At 57.6% G+C, this 14,587-nt stretch overlaps 2 protein-coding genes across 6 annotated transcripts; both read right to left on the reverse strand.

Annotated features, from left to right (window-relative positions):
* Positions 1 to 97: 97 nt before the first annotated feature.
* FXYD7 (FXYD domain containing ion transport regulator 7) lies at positions 98 to 8,544 on the reverse strand. Of its 2 annotated transcripts, none has more exons than XM_081274341.1 (6): positions 8,365 to 8,544; positions 4,299 to 4,328; positions 2,606 to 2,680; positions 2,474 to 2,507; positions 2,226 to 2,266; positions 98 to 500 (listed from the first exon to the last, which is right to left on the reverse strand). In XM_081274341.1, the coding sequence occupies exons 1-6, from the start codon at positions 8,393 to 8,395 to the stop codon at positions 478 to 480; spliced, it is 234 nt and encodes a 77-aa protein (XP_081130467.1). In that variant the 5' UTR covers positions 8,396 to 8,544; the 3' UTR covers positions 98 to 477. The 2 variants fall into 2 exon arrangements, with proteins under 2 accessions (XP_081130467.1, XP_081130466.1); XM_081274340.1 differs by having other exon boundaries at positions 2,465 to 2,507.
* A 146-nt stretch (positions 8,545 to 8,690) lies between these two features.
* FXYD1 (FXYD domain containing ion transport regulator 1) lies at positions 8,691 to 12,527 on the reverse strand. Of its 4 annotated transcripts, none has more exons than XM_081274337.1 (8): positions 12,369 to 12,527; positions 11,206 to 11,270; positions 10,702 to 10,734; positions 10,387 to 10,461; positions 10,186 to 10,222; positions 9,194 to 9,243; positions 8,967 to 9,018; positions 8,691 to 8,823 (listed from the first exon to the last, which is right to left on the reverse strand). In XM_081274337.1, the coding sequence occupies exons 2-7, from the start codon at positions 11,264 to 11,266 to the stop codon at positions 8,996 to 8,998; spliced, it is 279 nt and encodes a 92-aa protein (XP_081130463.1). In that variant the 5' UTR covers positions 11,267 to 11,270; positions 12,369 to 12,527; the 3' UTR covers positions 8,691 to 8,823; positions 8,967 to 8,995. The 4 variants fall into 4 exon arrangements, with proteins under 4 accessions (XP_081130463.1, XP_081130462.1, XP_081130464.1 ...); XM_081274336.1 differs by having other exon boundaries at positions 11,206 to 11,325; positions 12,369 to 12,487; XM_081274338.1 differs by lacking the exon at positions 12,369 to 12,527 and adding an exon at positions 11,613 to 11,699.
* Positions 12,528 to 14,587: the final 2,060 nt, after the last annotated feature.

Consider the following 14,587-nt stretch of genomic DNA (forward strand, 5'->3'; position numbering starts at 1 on the left):
GGGCGCAGGGGGACCCCTGTAGGCGCGCAGGGGACAGCTGGCCCAGGTGCGCTCAGCCCCACCTTGTGCGCCCACAGATGAGGACACGCAGACAGAACAGGGGACACCAAGTGCACATTTATTAAGCTCGAGACGTGGACGTTGAGGGGCCCCGGGGAGCGGATCCCCGGGGAGGAGACGAGGAGGCGCAGAGGGGCGGCACACGGGGGTTGGGGGGCGCTGGGGTGGACTCCCGGATCCCAGGAGCTGGAGGCCTGAGTCCCTGGGGCTGGGATGCAGACGGGCTCTTTGGGGGATCGTCATTGCCAAGGCCTGGGGAGGGACAGCGGGGTGCAGCGGCTCCAGCCTTGGGGTGGGTGGGGCGGCTCATTCGGGGGAGCGCTCCCCGGCGTGAGGCTGGGCTCCCCACCGCCTTCACCCGGTCCTCAGGCGCCCGCGCGCAGGCAGGGACAGCTGTGGAGGCTCCCGGAGCTGCTCTTACACGCCGCCGCCGCCAGGGGCTGGGAAGAGGAGGGGCCGCGTTAGCAGGGGGCGGGCAGGGAGACTGGGGGTCGCAGCGAGTGTAGACTGGGGGAGGTCACCCTTCCCACGGCCAGAGCCAGGGGGCCCCCATCGACCGCCACCATGGAAGTCAGACCCCCAGGATTCTCACCCCGACCTGGCACCCCGCCCCTCCCCACCCCCCACACACCCTAATATCTGATCCCTATGGGGACACCTTCGTGGCTGTCAAAGCTAACCTGAGCTTCTGTGGGGAGTCCCCCTACCAGCAGGGAGTCCCACCCCTTCTACACCCCCATTCTCCTCCTACACGCTCGCTCCGCTCCTGTACACCGCATCCCCAACATTTGGATGCAACAGGAATGTCCCCAGTTCCCACCTACTCCGGGTCAGTGTCCTGCAGGGTTCTTACATTATTCCCCAAGTACCAGGGCCCAGACACCCTGCAACACCGGTGTCCACAGAGCAGGCTACCGATGCTCTTAAGTATCATTAACAGAACATGAAACAGGCATGAAATCCTACCCGCAATAATTCCCTCCCAACACGGGATCTTCCTAGCCCCTCCCCTTCTTTTAGTTCTAAGAATTTTTTAAGAGGCAGAGAGATTCCCGGCTCTGATTTTTTTTTTTTAACAGTCCCTGGAAAGGACGCGATTCCACTAAAAACAGGTCAAGATATTTTTACATAATTAAAATTAACACCCCCAAGGGGTCACACTCTTCCATCTGCATGTTTATCTCCCTCGTCATCCTCCACCCCTCCCCATCTCCCCTTCCACCTTCACGGCACCCCTCCTCCAGCCTCCAGCCTCCAGCCTCCAGTCTCCACTTCTCTCTCTCTCTCCCCCTGGGGCCTCCCCTCATCTTCTCCTTCCTATACTCCCCCTTCCTGACACCCCACACCCTGGGATGCCTCCATCCTCTTCATGATTTACCCCTCTTCCATCCGCCTGTCTTTCTCCTTCAGCCTCATGTGCCCAATCCCACAGGTCTTCCCCCCCCCCCCCCCGCCAGTGAATTTTTCTTTTTTTTTTTTTTTTGTACTGGGAATTGAACCAACAGGCGCTTAACCACTGAGCCACCTCCCCAGCCCTTCTTCTTATTCTTTTTTTTTTTTTTTTTTCATTTTGAGACATGTCTCACTAAGTTGCTCAGGGCCTAGCTAAGCTGCTGAGGCTGGCCTCTAACTTTCGATCCTCCTGCCTGGGCCTCCTAAGCTGCTGGGATTGCAGGCTAGTGCCACCCACCTCCACAGCTCTTTTTGTCATTTGATACATTATTCCCAAACCCATCCTCTCTCCTCCCTCCTTCTCTTTCCTTCCTTTCCCATCTTTTCCTGAGTCATTTCATCCTAGGTCTGCCCAGCTGAACAAGTAAGTCTGGACCGCATTCTATTCTCTTATCTTCCCCGTGCTCTGACTTCCTTCATGTCTAAGGCCTGAAATCCTCCCCCACCTGGGGTCCCTCTCTTTGCAGGTGTGGCTTTCTTCCCTGGGAAATGAGCTCCTCCTTGCTTTGGGGGACGTATGCGTTTGTTTCTGGCAGTTTTTTGTGGCCCCTTTAGGACACAGGGAATCCCACGGACCCCTGTGGTCTAGCATCTGCCATCTCAGAGACCCAGTCTCCTATGGGACTGTCCCAGGTGCGACCACCAGGCCCCACCCCGGGACCTTGCAAGGACTTCTCTGGCTGCTGTCACTCAACAGCCTCCCGCGGCCTCACCTGAGGAGGGGAGCTCCGACTTACAGGATTTGCATGTTGGGCTGTGGAGGCAAAGGGAGAGGGAGGAGCGTGAGGAGGACCTGCAGCCCCGGCCTCGGCCACGCCCTCTCCCGCCCCGCCAACCGGCCCGCCACGCCACGCCCACCATCCTGCCACGCCCCCGTCCGCCACGCCACGCCCACCAGTCTGCCACGCCCCCGCCCGCCACAACACGCCCACCCGCGGGGTGGGGGCCAGACCTCTCCGACCTGGAGTCCGCCTTCCTGCACTTCACCTTCTTGCCTGTTAGGAGAGGGAGCGACACAGACAGGACACAGGACATAAGGATGGGGACAAAGGCTAACCCGGGGCAGCAGGCAGCCCACGGAGGACAGACTTACTGAGGATGATGATGATGCCCAGCACGAACATGATGGTGGCCAGAGTCATGCCCACGGTCTGCACGGTGGCATAGTCTAGGGGAGATGCGGGACGTCAGGGCATGCAGGGGACACACCCCAGCCCCGGGGCCTCGGGCCTGGGTTTAGGCCGCCCGGCCAGGGGCCTGGAACCCGGGGGTGCTGGATGCTCCTCCAGGAGATTGGGGAGACACAGAGCATGGGCTTGGGGAGCTCCCCTGGGCCTCCCTCCCCTCCTCTCCTGCCCTCACCCTCTGTGTCGCCTTCTCTCTGCCCCCACCCCACCCACAGGCACAGAGTCAGATCCCAGCTCTCCCCAGCCTTCCCCTGGCCCCCAGGGCTCTCCAGGTAAAAGCCAAGGCTCACCACAGCCCTGGAGACCCTGCATGATCCCATCCTGTTCCTCCTCAGTTCTTCACCCCCGCCATGCTGGCTTCCCTGTAGCTCCTGGAGTAGATCCGGTTGTCCTGCCTCAGGGCCTTTACACTTGCTGCTCCCCTACTTGGAAAACCCTCCCTCTGAATATCCACAGGGCTTCCTCCCTCCAAGCTTCAGGAATGTCAGTGAAACCTCTGGTTGTCCTGTTTAGAATTTTCCCAGCCTCTCCTCGACCCTTTCTAGTAAATGACGGAATTCTGGTTTCCCTCTGTAAGAAACACTCTGGCTTTATATTCTTGTCTAAAAAATAACTTTGATTTTTGAGTGTGCGTCTCCCTCCCACGGAGGGCAGGGTCAAGGAGGGCAGGAAACCTTGGCTGTATTGCTCACTGCAGTCCTCCAAGGGCCTGGAACATTGCCCACACAGAGCCAGTAACCAGCAAATATTGGCTGAAGTGTGAATTTGTGGGGCCCCTGGTCCATCCCCGCAGCGGCCAGGCCTCTGCCCTCCAGCAGGGGACGCTCATGCTTGATTAAGCACTCATCAATGAACCAACCAAACAAAACCATCCAGTAAAAATCCAAGTCATGGCAGGGTGTGGTGTGGCTCCTTCTGCCAGGGAGTCAGAGGAGGCCTGTCTTACAGAGCAGTCATTATTTGATCTGAGGCCAGAAAAAGGGAAGGGGACTTGGCCAGCTATGTGGTGAGCTAGGGGACGAGTACTCCTGGCAGAAGGACCAGTACGTGCAAAGGCCCTGTGGTGAGAAGGAAATTGACATATTGGAGGAACAGCAAAAATGTTGGCAGGGAGGGGAGATCAGGAGGGTATACAGAAAGGGAACTGGAGCCAGGCCTGCCAGACCTGGGGGCGACTTCTTTGTGCCCCAGTGCCATCAGTATGATTGTCCAGGTGAATCCTTCCCATAGCCCGCGCAGGTGGGAGTTATTACTATCTCCTGTTTACAGAAGGGCTCAGGGAGGCAAAGCCACACAGTAGGGAGAGGAGAGTCTGATCCAGGTGACCTGGACTGAGTTGTTACTGTGAAGACTTCCCCTGTCTGCTGCTCTGATAACTTGAGGGACCAGCTCAGAGTCCTGCGGAAGCCTGAAGGAGACTCAGAACCACCCTAATCTGGTTCTGCTCTCCACAAACCCAGCTGATGTGAACTGTACCCGCGTGGTCACATGGGTTGGTGGCCCATGAACCACAGAGCCGAAGCCAACTGGCTGTGGGAACACACACAGCCACCCCTCCATCCAGCCCTGGGTACCACTATTAAAAAATCCGGCACTCACCATAATAAAATGGGTCGGGTTCCTCGGGAACTGTGGGAAGGAAGAGGGGGAAAGTATTTCAATGCTTGTTCCTCAACATTTCCGAGGACCTTGTTGGGGCCATTGGTCTAATGGTTTCTGAGTGGAAATTAGATGAAAAGGTCCCTTGTTCTGGATTATGTAGCTCCAGGGCAGGACACAGTCCTGAAGAATGGGGCATAGGATAGATTCCGACCCCCACTCATTCCATCGCTTGGTACCATCCCCTGTGCAGTGTACCATCCACCCAACTGTACATGGCTGTCGCTGTCCTAGACCCCTATGGAGGTCTGGGGCAAGCTATGGACTGACTCCCTGAAAAATACACACACTCCCATTTAAATATAAAGCCAAGGGTCAACCATGCCACTGGCAGACCACTGAGCTATCCGCTTCCCCGGCGCACACTGCCTACAACTTCCCAGTCATCCAAGCGCTCCCAAGGGTAGGTGCTACCGCTATGGTCCTCATCTCCTGGCTCCTGACACCAAATCCATTACAGGGAGCTATGTCGTTGTTATTCTATATCACTTAAGACACCAGCCAGTTTACAATCCAAAGTCGATTTTGTGATAGTGTCCCAGGCAGGACGCATATGCCTATGGATCTCTACCACAGGAAGCGTGCGCCTCGGTTAGAAGACTGGCCCTGACTTCAGAGATGTTAACATGGGGATGGGAATCTGCCTTTTCCTCTCCATCTCCCTGTCCATCTCCCTGTCCCAGACCATATTCCCCTGGGGGGAGCTCAGAACATCTTTCCATTCCAGAAGTCCATCCTGATGGCCCCTCCTGGAGCAGAGTTCTGCAGCGTGTGTGCCACTAGGGAAGGGGGCCAGGGGTACATCAGGCAATGTCAGGAGTGTTCTATTCCCCCTTTGAAGGGACAGGGAAGGATGTCTCCCTTGAGGTTGGTTGGAGCCGTGGGATGAATTCCGGCCCATGAACTGTGAGCGGAAGTGTCACTTGTAGGCTGGAACATTTCAATGACCATTGTAAAGAGCTCTGGTTTGCCTGTGGCCTGGGGACCTGAATGTTCAAGATAATAGTGGCTGCTCTAGTTTTTTTAGATGAGTACAAAATGCCCCCCACCCCGGTCAACCTGTGATGGACATGGAGCATAAGTGAGAAATAAAAATCTCAGCAGATGATCATCACCGTCACCATCTGCTGACACTTTTGGTACTGCTTTTTATCAAAGCAAGCTGTTGCCTAAAGTGACAGGTACAGGAAACAGAGGCAAGACCCTGACTCAGTGTGTAAGTTTGCTCCTTCCAGGTCTCTTCTAGTCTCCAAGGAGGAAATCTTCATTGGTGCTGATGTGGCTTTAATTGCCTACCAAACCTTGTTAATCCCCCTCTTACCCAAGAAAAAAACAAAACTGTGCTCAGAGTCTTTGTCAGGTAATAATAACATCCAGTAGAATTTTGTGACATTATCGAGTTTTCTCCTTTTATTTAGCGATCTAGTCAGAAGTGGATAGCACTAACTCCATGCCAGAGCCACTTCTAAGCCCTTTACAGATGTTGACACATTTAATCTTGGAGGAACTCGCCCATACAGGTGCTATCTTCGTCTCCCTTTCACAAAAAGGAGACACTGGACCCAGAAAAGCAATGTCACTTGCTTTAGATTGTTTGTATGTTTACTCTCCATTTAGAGCAAAAACAAAAAACAAAAACAAAAACAAAACCCAAAAACTCATTTTCCATTTATGGTGATGATATAAAATGATGCTAATTAATTTTTTTAAAAAGTGAATCCTTCCAAGGAAAAAAATATTAAATAAATAGCACTGTGGGGAACATTTGAATAAGTCAAAAATCTGGAAGGTGGTACTTCAAAGTGTCCCCATCAGGACACAGTGTTTTAGTCACCTTTAGTCACTTTAGCTCCTGGACCAGAGTGAGTCGATTTGTTTCGCTCATCTCTGCTGTTAATCCTGTCACTTAGGTAAGGTTCTCAAAGAAGTTTTCTGGAACAAATGAAGGAATGTCAGGCCCTCCTAGGCTGCAGGAGTCGGAATCAAGGTGGAACAGTTGGATTATCTTCTTTTGTCTCCCAGTTTTCCAAGCATCCTCCTCCAAAGTGCTCAGGGACCCTTTGGGTGAGCATCTGTTCCCAAATCTTCTTTGCTTTGCACCTGAGTGCACAGTGCTTCACGCAGAAGATCCTGGTCTGGATCCTGGTCTGGATCCTGCTGGCCCAGCAATCTGGTTCCCCAGGGTGTGGCTGGGCTCAGGGTGGAGCCAGGAGACGGAGAAGGAATGTGCACTACTCCTGGCCAGTTGCCAAGGAGAGATCAGGAAGGAGGTGGTTGCTATGGCAACAGGGGCATCTTGAGAGGTGATGGGTCCGGGTCCTCCAGGCTGGCTGAGGTCCTGTTTGAAGCTTGGAGGTTGGGCCAAATTTTAACTCCCTCTCCTCCTTTGCATCTCCCTTTAATGCCCCTGCAGGGCTGGCTTCTGGCCAAGTTGAGGGTCCCTCTCAGTTGTGCTCACACATCCCCCTTTTCTGTTGCCCCTAATTCTCCTTTCTTTTCTCTAACAGGGTGGGAAGAGACTCCTCTCCCTCCCCCTGCTCTCCCCAGCAATTCATTAATTCATTTCCTCAAGCAGTTTGCAATTCACAGCGGGGGTTTTTTCCTCCCCAGGGAATTCCAGAGACCTGTGGTCCCCTCTCACGCTGTGACCGGCGGGCGGGGGAGGGGGGGAAGGGGGAGGGTGTTGAGGCATCTGCCCTCCCACCTCTGCGCGTCTGCTGCCATCGATCCTGCTAACCGCCACCTCTGCAAAAAGAAACCCTGGGCTCCCGCCAGACTTGCTGGCTCAGCCCCGCCCCCTCTCCCTAGGGTGGCTCCAGCCTCTGCAGCCCCCCTTCCCCCCGCCCTGCTTCAGATTCTGCAGATATGGCTCAGCGCAGCAGCCCCTGCCTGATGGGAAAGGGGGAAGGGAAGGAGAGAACCGGGTGGAATTGGGGTTCCCTTCACCGCCAGGGGCTCCTCCGCCTCCGCCCTGGAAACACTTCCCAGGCCCCCTCCCCCACTAAAGCACCCCCCCCCCGCCTTGCTTTTCTGCAGACCGAGGCTCAGCAGGGGGATGCTGGGGCTGGAGTGAGGACGCGTTTAAGTGGGAGCATATCTGGGTTAACGGGTGTGAAATGTAACTGTGCGCGGCTGCAAGGTGTGGGGGGACACGGGTGTGGGGGAACAGCGATGTGCACCTCCGAGGATGGAAACCACAAGTAGGTGCGCGCTGGGAAGGAGGGTCCCCTCACCCTAGTCCCACCCTTGGGGTTCACTGCAGTGGTTGCAGCCCCACCCTATGCTGCCCCCCCCTTTCTATTCCTCTGCCTGTGGCTCGGTGTCTCGAGTCCCTGTGCATGGCTGTCTCCATCCGTCTATCTCTGTGTCTCTCTGACTTCCTCTCCCTCTCTTTTTCCTGCATTCTCCCTGAGCCTCTCGGAGCCTCGCACCTACCTGCCGGTCCCCCCATGTCTCTGACTCTGTGTCTCTTCTATCTGTTTTAGGTTCAGTCTCAGATGGATTTCCCCCTTCCCTTCTCTCTTTTTCAGCTGACCCTCCTTCCCTCTGAACCTGCCTGTCAGGAATTTCAGGAAACACCTACGGTAGGAGACGGTGCTGGAAAGAAAAGGGACATGGACCCTTTCTCCCTGCCAATCCAGGGTCCTGAAATCTTCCAGAACCTCCCTGGCCACAGACCTGCTGCTTCCCACCCTCAAAGCCCATCTCTTCCCGTCTGCTTCCACCACTGCGCTGGACCAGTCACCCAGTTGCCATAGCAACCGGTCCGAGCATCCTTTCTCCGGGGATTGGCACTCTCTCATCGTAGGTCCGGCACAGGGACGATATCGCAGGGGAGCAGGTGTCCGAGACACCACAAGGAGGGACAAGGGGTGCGCGACAGGGGCCTCCGCCCATCCCCTCTTCGCTCCTTTCCCTTTCAGAGCCGGAATCTTCCCACATCCTCTCTCCTAAGCTCTCAGATCCCGGAGCCTCCCCGGCGCCCACTCCCCGGGGCGAGGCTCACCGTTCGTGGGGGTCTGGGTTGGGGTCGCCATGCTGAGCCAGAGCAGGGGGCTGCTGGATGCTGAGGCAGCGAGGACACGGCTGCAGCAGCTGGAAGCAGGACAGGCTGATGTGGGGGGGGGGAGATGGGGGGAGCCCTGGTGTTGGGGGGGGGCCTGTAGCCAATGGGGGCCCGGGGAGCCTGCCCCCGTCCAGGCCACCCCCGCCCCCGCCCCCGCCCACTGCCGTCGTCCCCGCCCCTTCCCGAAGGGTGGGGGCGCCCCCTGCCGGGGCCAAGGGGGCTCCCAGGCTTCGGCGCAGAGGGACTGACAGATCAACAAAGCGCCGTCAAGAGAGAAAAGCACGTTTTATTGGAAATCTGAGAGGCTTGGGGACTCAGTGGGGCAGGGCTGGGAAAGGGGGCAGTCTAGGTGGCAGGTGAGCAGGAGGTGGGTGGGACGCATCAGGTGCCAGGGGAATCCTGTGGGGGGAAAAAGGTGAGAGGCGAGGAAGGACCTCAAGCCCTCTCCTCCTCCCCCTCTTAGCCACCTGCCCAGGCTGGTACATCACCCCCTCTTCCTCCCTCCCGTGCCCACTCCCCAAGCCCAGGCGGGGCTGCAGGACCTGGCCGAGTTCCATGGCACCAGGTGTTTCTACCGCCTGCGGGTGGACAGACCTGACGGGGACACAGAAAGTTGGGGTGTCAGGAGGGGCGTCCCTGAGGAGGAAGGGCAACTCCCTGCCCACTGGCTTCAGCTCAAGTTCTCCCTTTATGCTGCCAGAGAGGGCCAGGAAAACGGCTCTTGGAACCAGCTTTCACCCCCAAACACCCGCAGTCTCCCCAAACTCACGGCGGATGGAGCTGCGGAAAGTTCCCTCCTCTTCATCCGGTTCCCCAGTTCTGGGAAGGGAGAGCAAGGGGTGGGGGTGGGGCACAGGATGGAAAAGGGGAGGCAGTGGCTTCCAGAAAACCCCCAATGAAGGCCTCATCTCCCAGACTTCACGGAGTCCCACGTACCCCAACGAGCGCGCTCAGGGTACGCCCCGAAAGGAGGAGCACCCAGGAGCAGTTTGTATGGCAGAAGGCGGTCCAAACAGGTAACAGTGAGTACCACCGGGGATGCTGGGGAAGGGACTTGAAGTTGCGGGGGAGGGGTGGTCGGAGGAACTTGGTAGACTGCCAGGAGGTGATGTGAGTTGGAAACCCCAGAATCCTTATCTCCCAGTGAGTGAGCTTGAATAAGTGACTTTATCTCCCTATACCTCGGTTTAATCATCTGTACAATGGGGGCTGGTAACAGCGCCTACCTGAAGAGGTGGTATGAGGGCCAAATAAAATAATATGCAAGGAAAGAGCGTCTGGCACGTGGTGTAACAGTCAATACGTATTCGTTATTACTTATAGTGACATCCATCATTGTTTTAACACGAAGGTGTTCGTTCCATGGTATTCCTATGTTGGTTGTGCTTTAAACTTTTTATTTAAAGATGAATCAAAGCGCAAGGAATCAGACTCTGAGCTAAACTGGGCCGCCGTGTGAGATGATCTCATTTCGGCTCGCTCTCTATCAGCACTTTTGATATCGTGCTTGTGATTTTAATCGGTGGGGCTCTTGGAACCACAGCCACCGCCTTCACTGGGCCAGGAGCTTGACCAAGCAAGTCAGGACGTTTACTCATCGCTTGGTCCCAGGACTTGGTTTGGGGCTTGGCACATGGGAGGTGCTTCACACATATTCTTTGAGGGGTTCCTGGCTTCGGGTTGGCAAGACTTGCCGTCTCACCCCCAGCGCCCCTCTAAGAGCAGGCGAGGGGCGAGTCGGGGCTGGGAGGGCCTTCTTACCTCTGTTGCTGGTTGAACTTGCATCGGCATCTCTTGCCTGTGGGGGTGGGGAGAGGGTCGCAGAGACTGAGATTGCGTCCCCCTACGCGGGCGCCCAGCCCAACTGCGTTCTGGCAGCAGCTGGCCCGGGTGAGGGGCGGGGCCGCGAAGGCAGGGGCGGGGTCGGGGCGGGGCGTGGGCGGGGCGAGGCGCAGCACTCACTGAGAATGATGAGGATGCCCAGGATGAAGAGGATTCCGGCGATGGTGAGGCCTCCGATCCGCAGGGATTGGTAGTCTGAGGGCGGCAAGGAGCAGGGTGAGGATGGGGGGGGGGGGCGGGGAGAGAAGGAGAGAGAAGGAGAGCAGGGGGCAGGGCAGGGAGGAGGAAGGAGAAGAGGAGTGGGAGAAAGGGCCGGAGGCAGCAGCGGAGGGGCCTGAGACCCGGAAAGGGATCCCACAGAGGCAGGGAGAGGAGCAGAGAGGACAGGCACGCCCCGGCAGCCCTCTGACTCCCGGAATAGATGCCGCCCCTCACCATAGGTGAATGGGTCGTGTTCCTGTGGCGCTTCTGCAAAGAGAGAGAGAGAAAGAGATCCGGGTTTGGATGCTTCCCAGGACTCTGAACAGGGAGAGGCGTCAAAAGACCCTGTGGGGGCTCCACCTTCCTGGGCTGAGAGTTGGGGGGCTGTTGGACCTGGGCAGATTGCCCACCCACTCTGGGCCCTAGACACCCACCCCCTCTGTTCTGTACTGGGCAGGGGGTTTCTGTCGCTGCCCCAGCACCCCCTGTACTGCAGCCTGTCAATCTGGAGGGGAGCCAACCCCCATCCCTCCCCACCTTTGCCTGACCCGGCGTATCCACCCTCTCCCTTCCTCCAGTGCCAGCCTGTGAGCGGACCCCAAGCAGGAGATCCCCAGTTTCCTGGAACTCTAGCTGATTCCATTTCAGTAGGGGTCTCCCACTTGTTTCTCTCTAGGTTTCTGCCACCCGGGTCATTCGAGAGGCTGGGGTGAGCAGTGGGCTGCCCCCGTGACTCACCTGCATTGGCTCTGGCAAGAAGACCCACGCAGAGAAGCAAGATGTGGCCGACAGATGCCATTGTCCTGAGGGCACAAAAGGGCCAGGAAACGTGTACCCTCATCCTCCCCATACGGGGGCCTGAACCCACAGGGTTAAGTCAGAGACCGTCAGGGACTTCATCACAAAAGTGTCAGTCGGCTAGCTTAGTGGCACCCTCTGCTTCACCAGGCCGTGCCACCAAAACAGCTCACACAAACAGAGCCCAACCCAGCCAGGGCAGAGCCACAGGTCTCCCGCGGGCCTCTGCCTCCCCGCAGCTGGCCCCAGATTCCTCAAATCTACCCTCACAGGGGAGGCAGGATTCGGCCTCACCCCGGTGGAGAGACAGACACTCTGCAAGACAGTGGGACACACCCCAGTCCCACCTGCCTGCGCACCACAGCCTCCAGAACGAGCCCAGCCAGCGTCCCTGCCCTCTGCGCCCGCCCGCCTCCCCGCTCTGTCCGCTCTCAGCCTGACCCTGGGTATAAATATCTCCCACTTCACCCTGGAAGAATCCGCCTCACAAGGCCACCATGGAAACCGCCTTCCACCCCCCCATTTGGGGGTCACGCATAATCCTGGTGGGGCGAGGCCTGGCGGCCACTTCGCCACACAGTAAGGCCACCCCTTATCCTCCCCTGGAAACCAGCAGAAGAGGGAGAAACACCCGTTCCACCCGCCCCTGGGTGACATCTTTCATAACCAGTCAACACCAGACAAGTGACATGAGGCCCAAGCTAGTGGGCCTGAGAGAAGACAGCGACCAGGGGCAGGGACACACACACAGGCGTGCACACACGGTGGGTGGCGCTGCCCTGGAGATGGACAACACCCTCCCAGCTGCTGGTGGGAAGAATGTGGGGTGTAGACAACCTCACGCACCCCCCCTTCCTCCTCCAGGCCCCCAGGGCCCCAGACAGTGTTCCAAGCAGACGCCACACCCAGCCAGGGGGCTCAAGCGGCAGGGGGAGGAGTCGCACCCTGACTCCCAGCCTGCGGAACCCCACGGTCCCCACACTCTCCTCCCTCTGGGGTATGGCCTGCCTGGGAAGCCACCCGGCTGGCCACTCCTGCTCCCAAAATAGGCCGCCCGGTGGGAGTGTGAAGATGTCTAGAGGGGAGGGGTGGGGGACGCTCACCCCAATCAGGCTGTCCCCTGCTGAAAGAAGGCCCCCAAATGTCCGGCTGTGCCCTGGGGGCTGAGCACTTTGGACCCCGGGCCCAGAGCTGGACGCTCCGCCCCCCCCGCAGGCTCCCCTCCTGGCCCCACCCCGCCCTCCCCTGGCTGTAACTGGAGCCGGGGCTGGAGGGGGGCCAGGGGGCGGCCCCCAGCCCAGACCGCGCTGGCCGCTAGGTTAACTCTCTCAACTCAGAGGAGGGAGCAGCAGGCGGCCGGCATGGGGACTGCACGGGCTCACAGACACAGACACACGTGCACACACACATTCACATGTGGCATGGAGCTTCTGGCACAGAGCTGGGGCCAGAGAGGGATCTCTGTGCTGCTTCCTGGGAATCGGGCCCAGCGGGGACCAGGGTCACTCAGTCCCAGTGCTTAGGAGCCTGTGTCCCCTGACCCAGCGCCTGTATTGTCCATGACAGAGCCACAGGACGGTGGAGGGGGGGCTTTGCTTGCATGTTTGCGAGTGCGTGTGTGGGTGCTGTGTGCTGGCGACTGTGAGCTGCTCCAGGACACACACCCCACACGACACACAGCCACGGAGAAACCCACGGACACACACCCCAGCCAGCACCTCCTACAGTCGCCCCTGAACACCCCAACAAACACGGCGCAGACACACACCATCCACGTGACACCCGCAAAGAGACAGAGTCAAGACACAGTCAAGACACAGCCACACCTCTGTCCGCTGGCACAAAGGGAAACAGAGATCCGCACCTTGTGAGACACTCTCCCAAATGGCCTTACAGCGACACACCAGCACACACACAGCACACGTAACCAAGACCTGAAGGCCCATAGACTTGGGTCCACACACACCTCATTTCCATGGGCACACAGGGAAGCAGATGGCCAAGGACCTGCCATAGGGCCAGCCACTCCTCCACGCGGCCAGCACAGATGCACACAGTGTGCACAGCCCAAGCAGGGGCTGTAGGGTGGACTGCTGGCTCCGCGTGTTTGCAGACACACTGTGCTCACATACTCCAAAACCACAGCCACGTGCTTCATCCTGAACTGTCCTTTCCCTGAGAGCATGTCCTCTGGTGTCCTCATGGGCAGGCCAGGTTCACAGACCCTGAGTACAGAGAAACCTGGAGTCAGGTCTAGGCTGCACTCCTAGCTGTGTGACTTTGGGCCTCCCTCATGACCTCTCTGTGCCTCAATTTCCCACATACAAAATGGTGAAACCACTAAGGTCGTCCACGTCACCTTCTCTGCAGGCTCAGAGGTTTCTGGACCTGACATGTCTCATCTTCAACTCCACTTTACAGATTAAGAAAACCAAGGTGGTGGAGCTAATTCTCCTGAGGACCCCTGGCGGCTGAGGACAGAAATGCCCCTACCCTCAAGCAGTCAGACACCAGCGGGGACCCCACCAGGCTCCACAGGATGGGAGCATTTGTATGTGCTCGCATCCAGCACAAGTGTAGCCCTGACACACGCACGTGAGTGTTCACACACACATACACACACCCCTGGCTTCAGAGGACCCAGGAGACTTCAAAAGGCTCCCTCAGCCCTGTTAGCCCTCTTAGCCTCTGCCCCTGTGGCCCTGCATCCCAGGTCATCAGCTGGCCCTGGTTAATGATAACCCTGGTGTTTATGCAGCACCGAGGAGGAGGGACAGGCGAGCAAGGGGCAATAGGGACGGATACCTGGCCCACTGCTGGCCAGCCCAGCTTCCCTCTCTCCTTCCTTCCCTTGACACTTTCTAGCTGTGTGATATTGGGCAAATGACTTAACCTCTCTGTGGCTATAATAATATTCATGTCAGAGGGAAGTTGGGATAACCATGTAGAACAATGAGAAAAAGCCGGGCACATAGTAAGTGATCAACAAAAAACATAGTTAGCTGTTGTTATTGTTGCCAATGTCACTTCTTCTCATCTTAAAGTGGAGCGAGAGCCCAGCTGGGCTGGCACACTGTGTGTGGGCGCAGGCCTGCCTTTGTCCCCTGTGTGTCCCTGGCACTAAGCTCTTTACCTGCACTTTCCAAGTCCCAGTCGTGAGGGCTAGCATATTTGCTTTTCAGCAAAGGAAACCAAGTGCAGGACCAAGACCGAGCCAGAGCTCCTCCCCAAGCCTGCACCACTGTGGGCGCCCACCTGGAGCTGAGCCCTGGAGGGTGAGTGGCCTCCGTCTTCTCACTGAGTCCTCTCCTCTGTAGGAAGT

The sequence above is a fragment of the Spermophilus citellus genome (assembly GCF_964194105.1).
Source record: "Spermophilus citellus genome assembly, chromosome: 18".
NCBI lineage: Eukaryota > Metazoa > Chordata > Mammalia > Rodentia > Sciuridae > Spermophilus > Spermophilus citellus.

Bases quoted from the DNA above. Each gene is read 5' to 3' on its own strand.
- FXYD1 (XM_081274336.1), bottom strand. From the start codon at position 11,317: ATGGGGAGGATGAGGGTACACGTTTCCTGGCCCTTTTGTGCCCTCAGG. The intron at 10,735-11,205 runs GTGAGTCACGGG...CTCTCTTTGCAG, and splicing joins TCTTGCCAGAGCCAATGCAG to AAGCGCCACAGGAACACGAC. The intron at 10,462-10,701 runs GTGAGGGGCGGC...TGCCGCCCTCAG, and splicing joins ACACGACCCATTCACCTATG to ACTACCAATCCCTGCGGATC.
- FXYD7 (XM_081274340.1), bottom strand. From the start codon at position 8,395: ATGGCGACCCCAACCCAGACCCCCACGAACG. The intron at 2,267-2,464 runs GTCTGGCCCCCA...TTGCCTCCACAG, and splicing joins GCGGACTCCAGGTCGGAGAG to CCCAACATGCAAATCCTGTA. The intron at 501-2,225 runs GTGAGGCCGCGG...TCCTCTTCCCAG, and splicing joins GTCGGAGCTCCCCTCCTCAG to CCCCTGGCGGCGGCGGCGTG.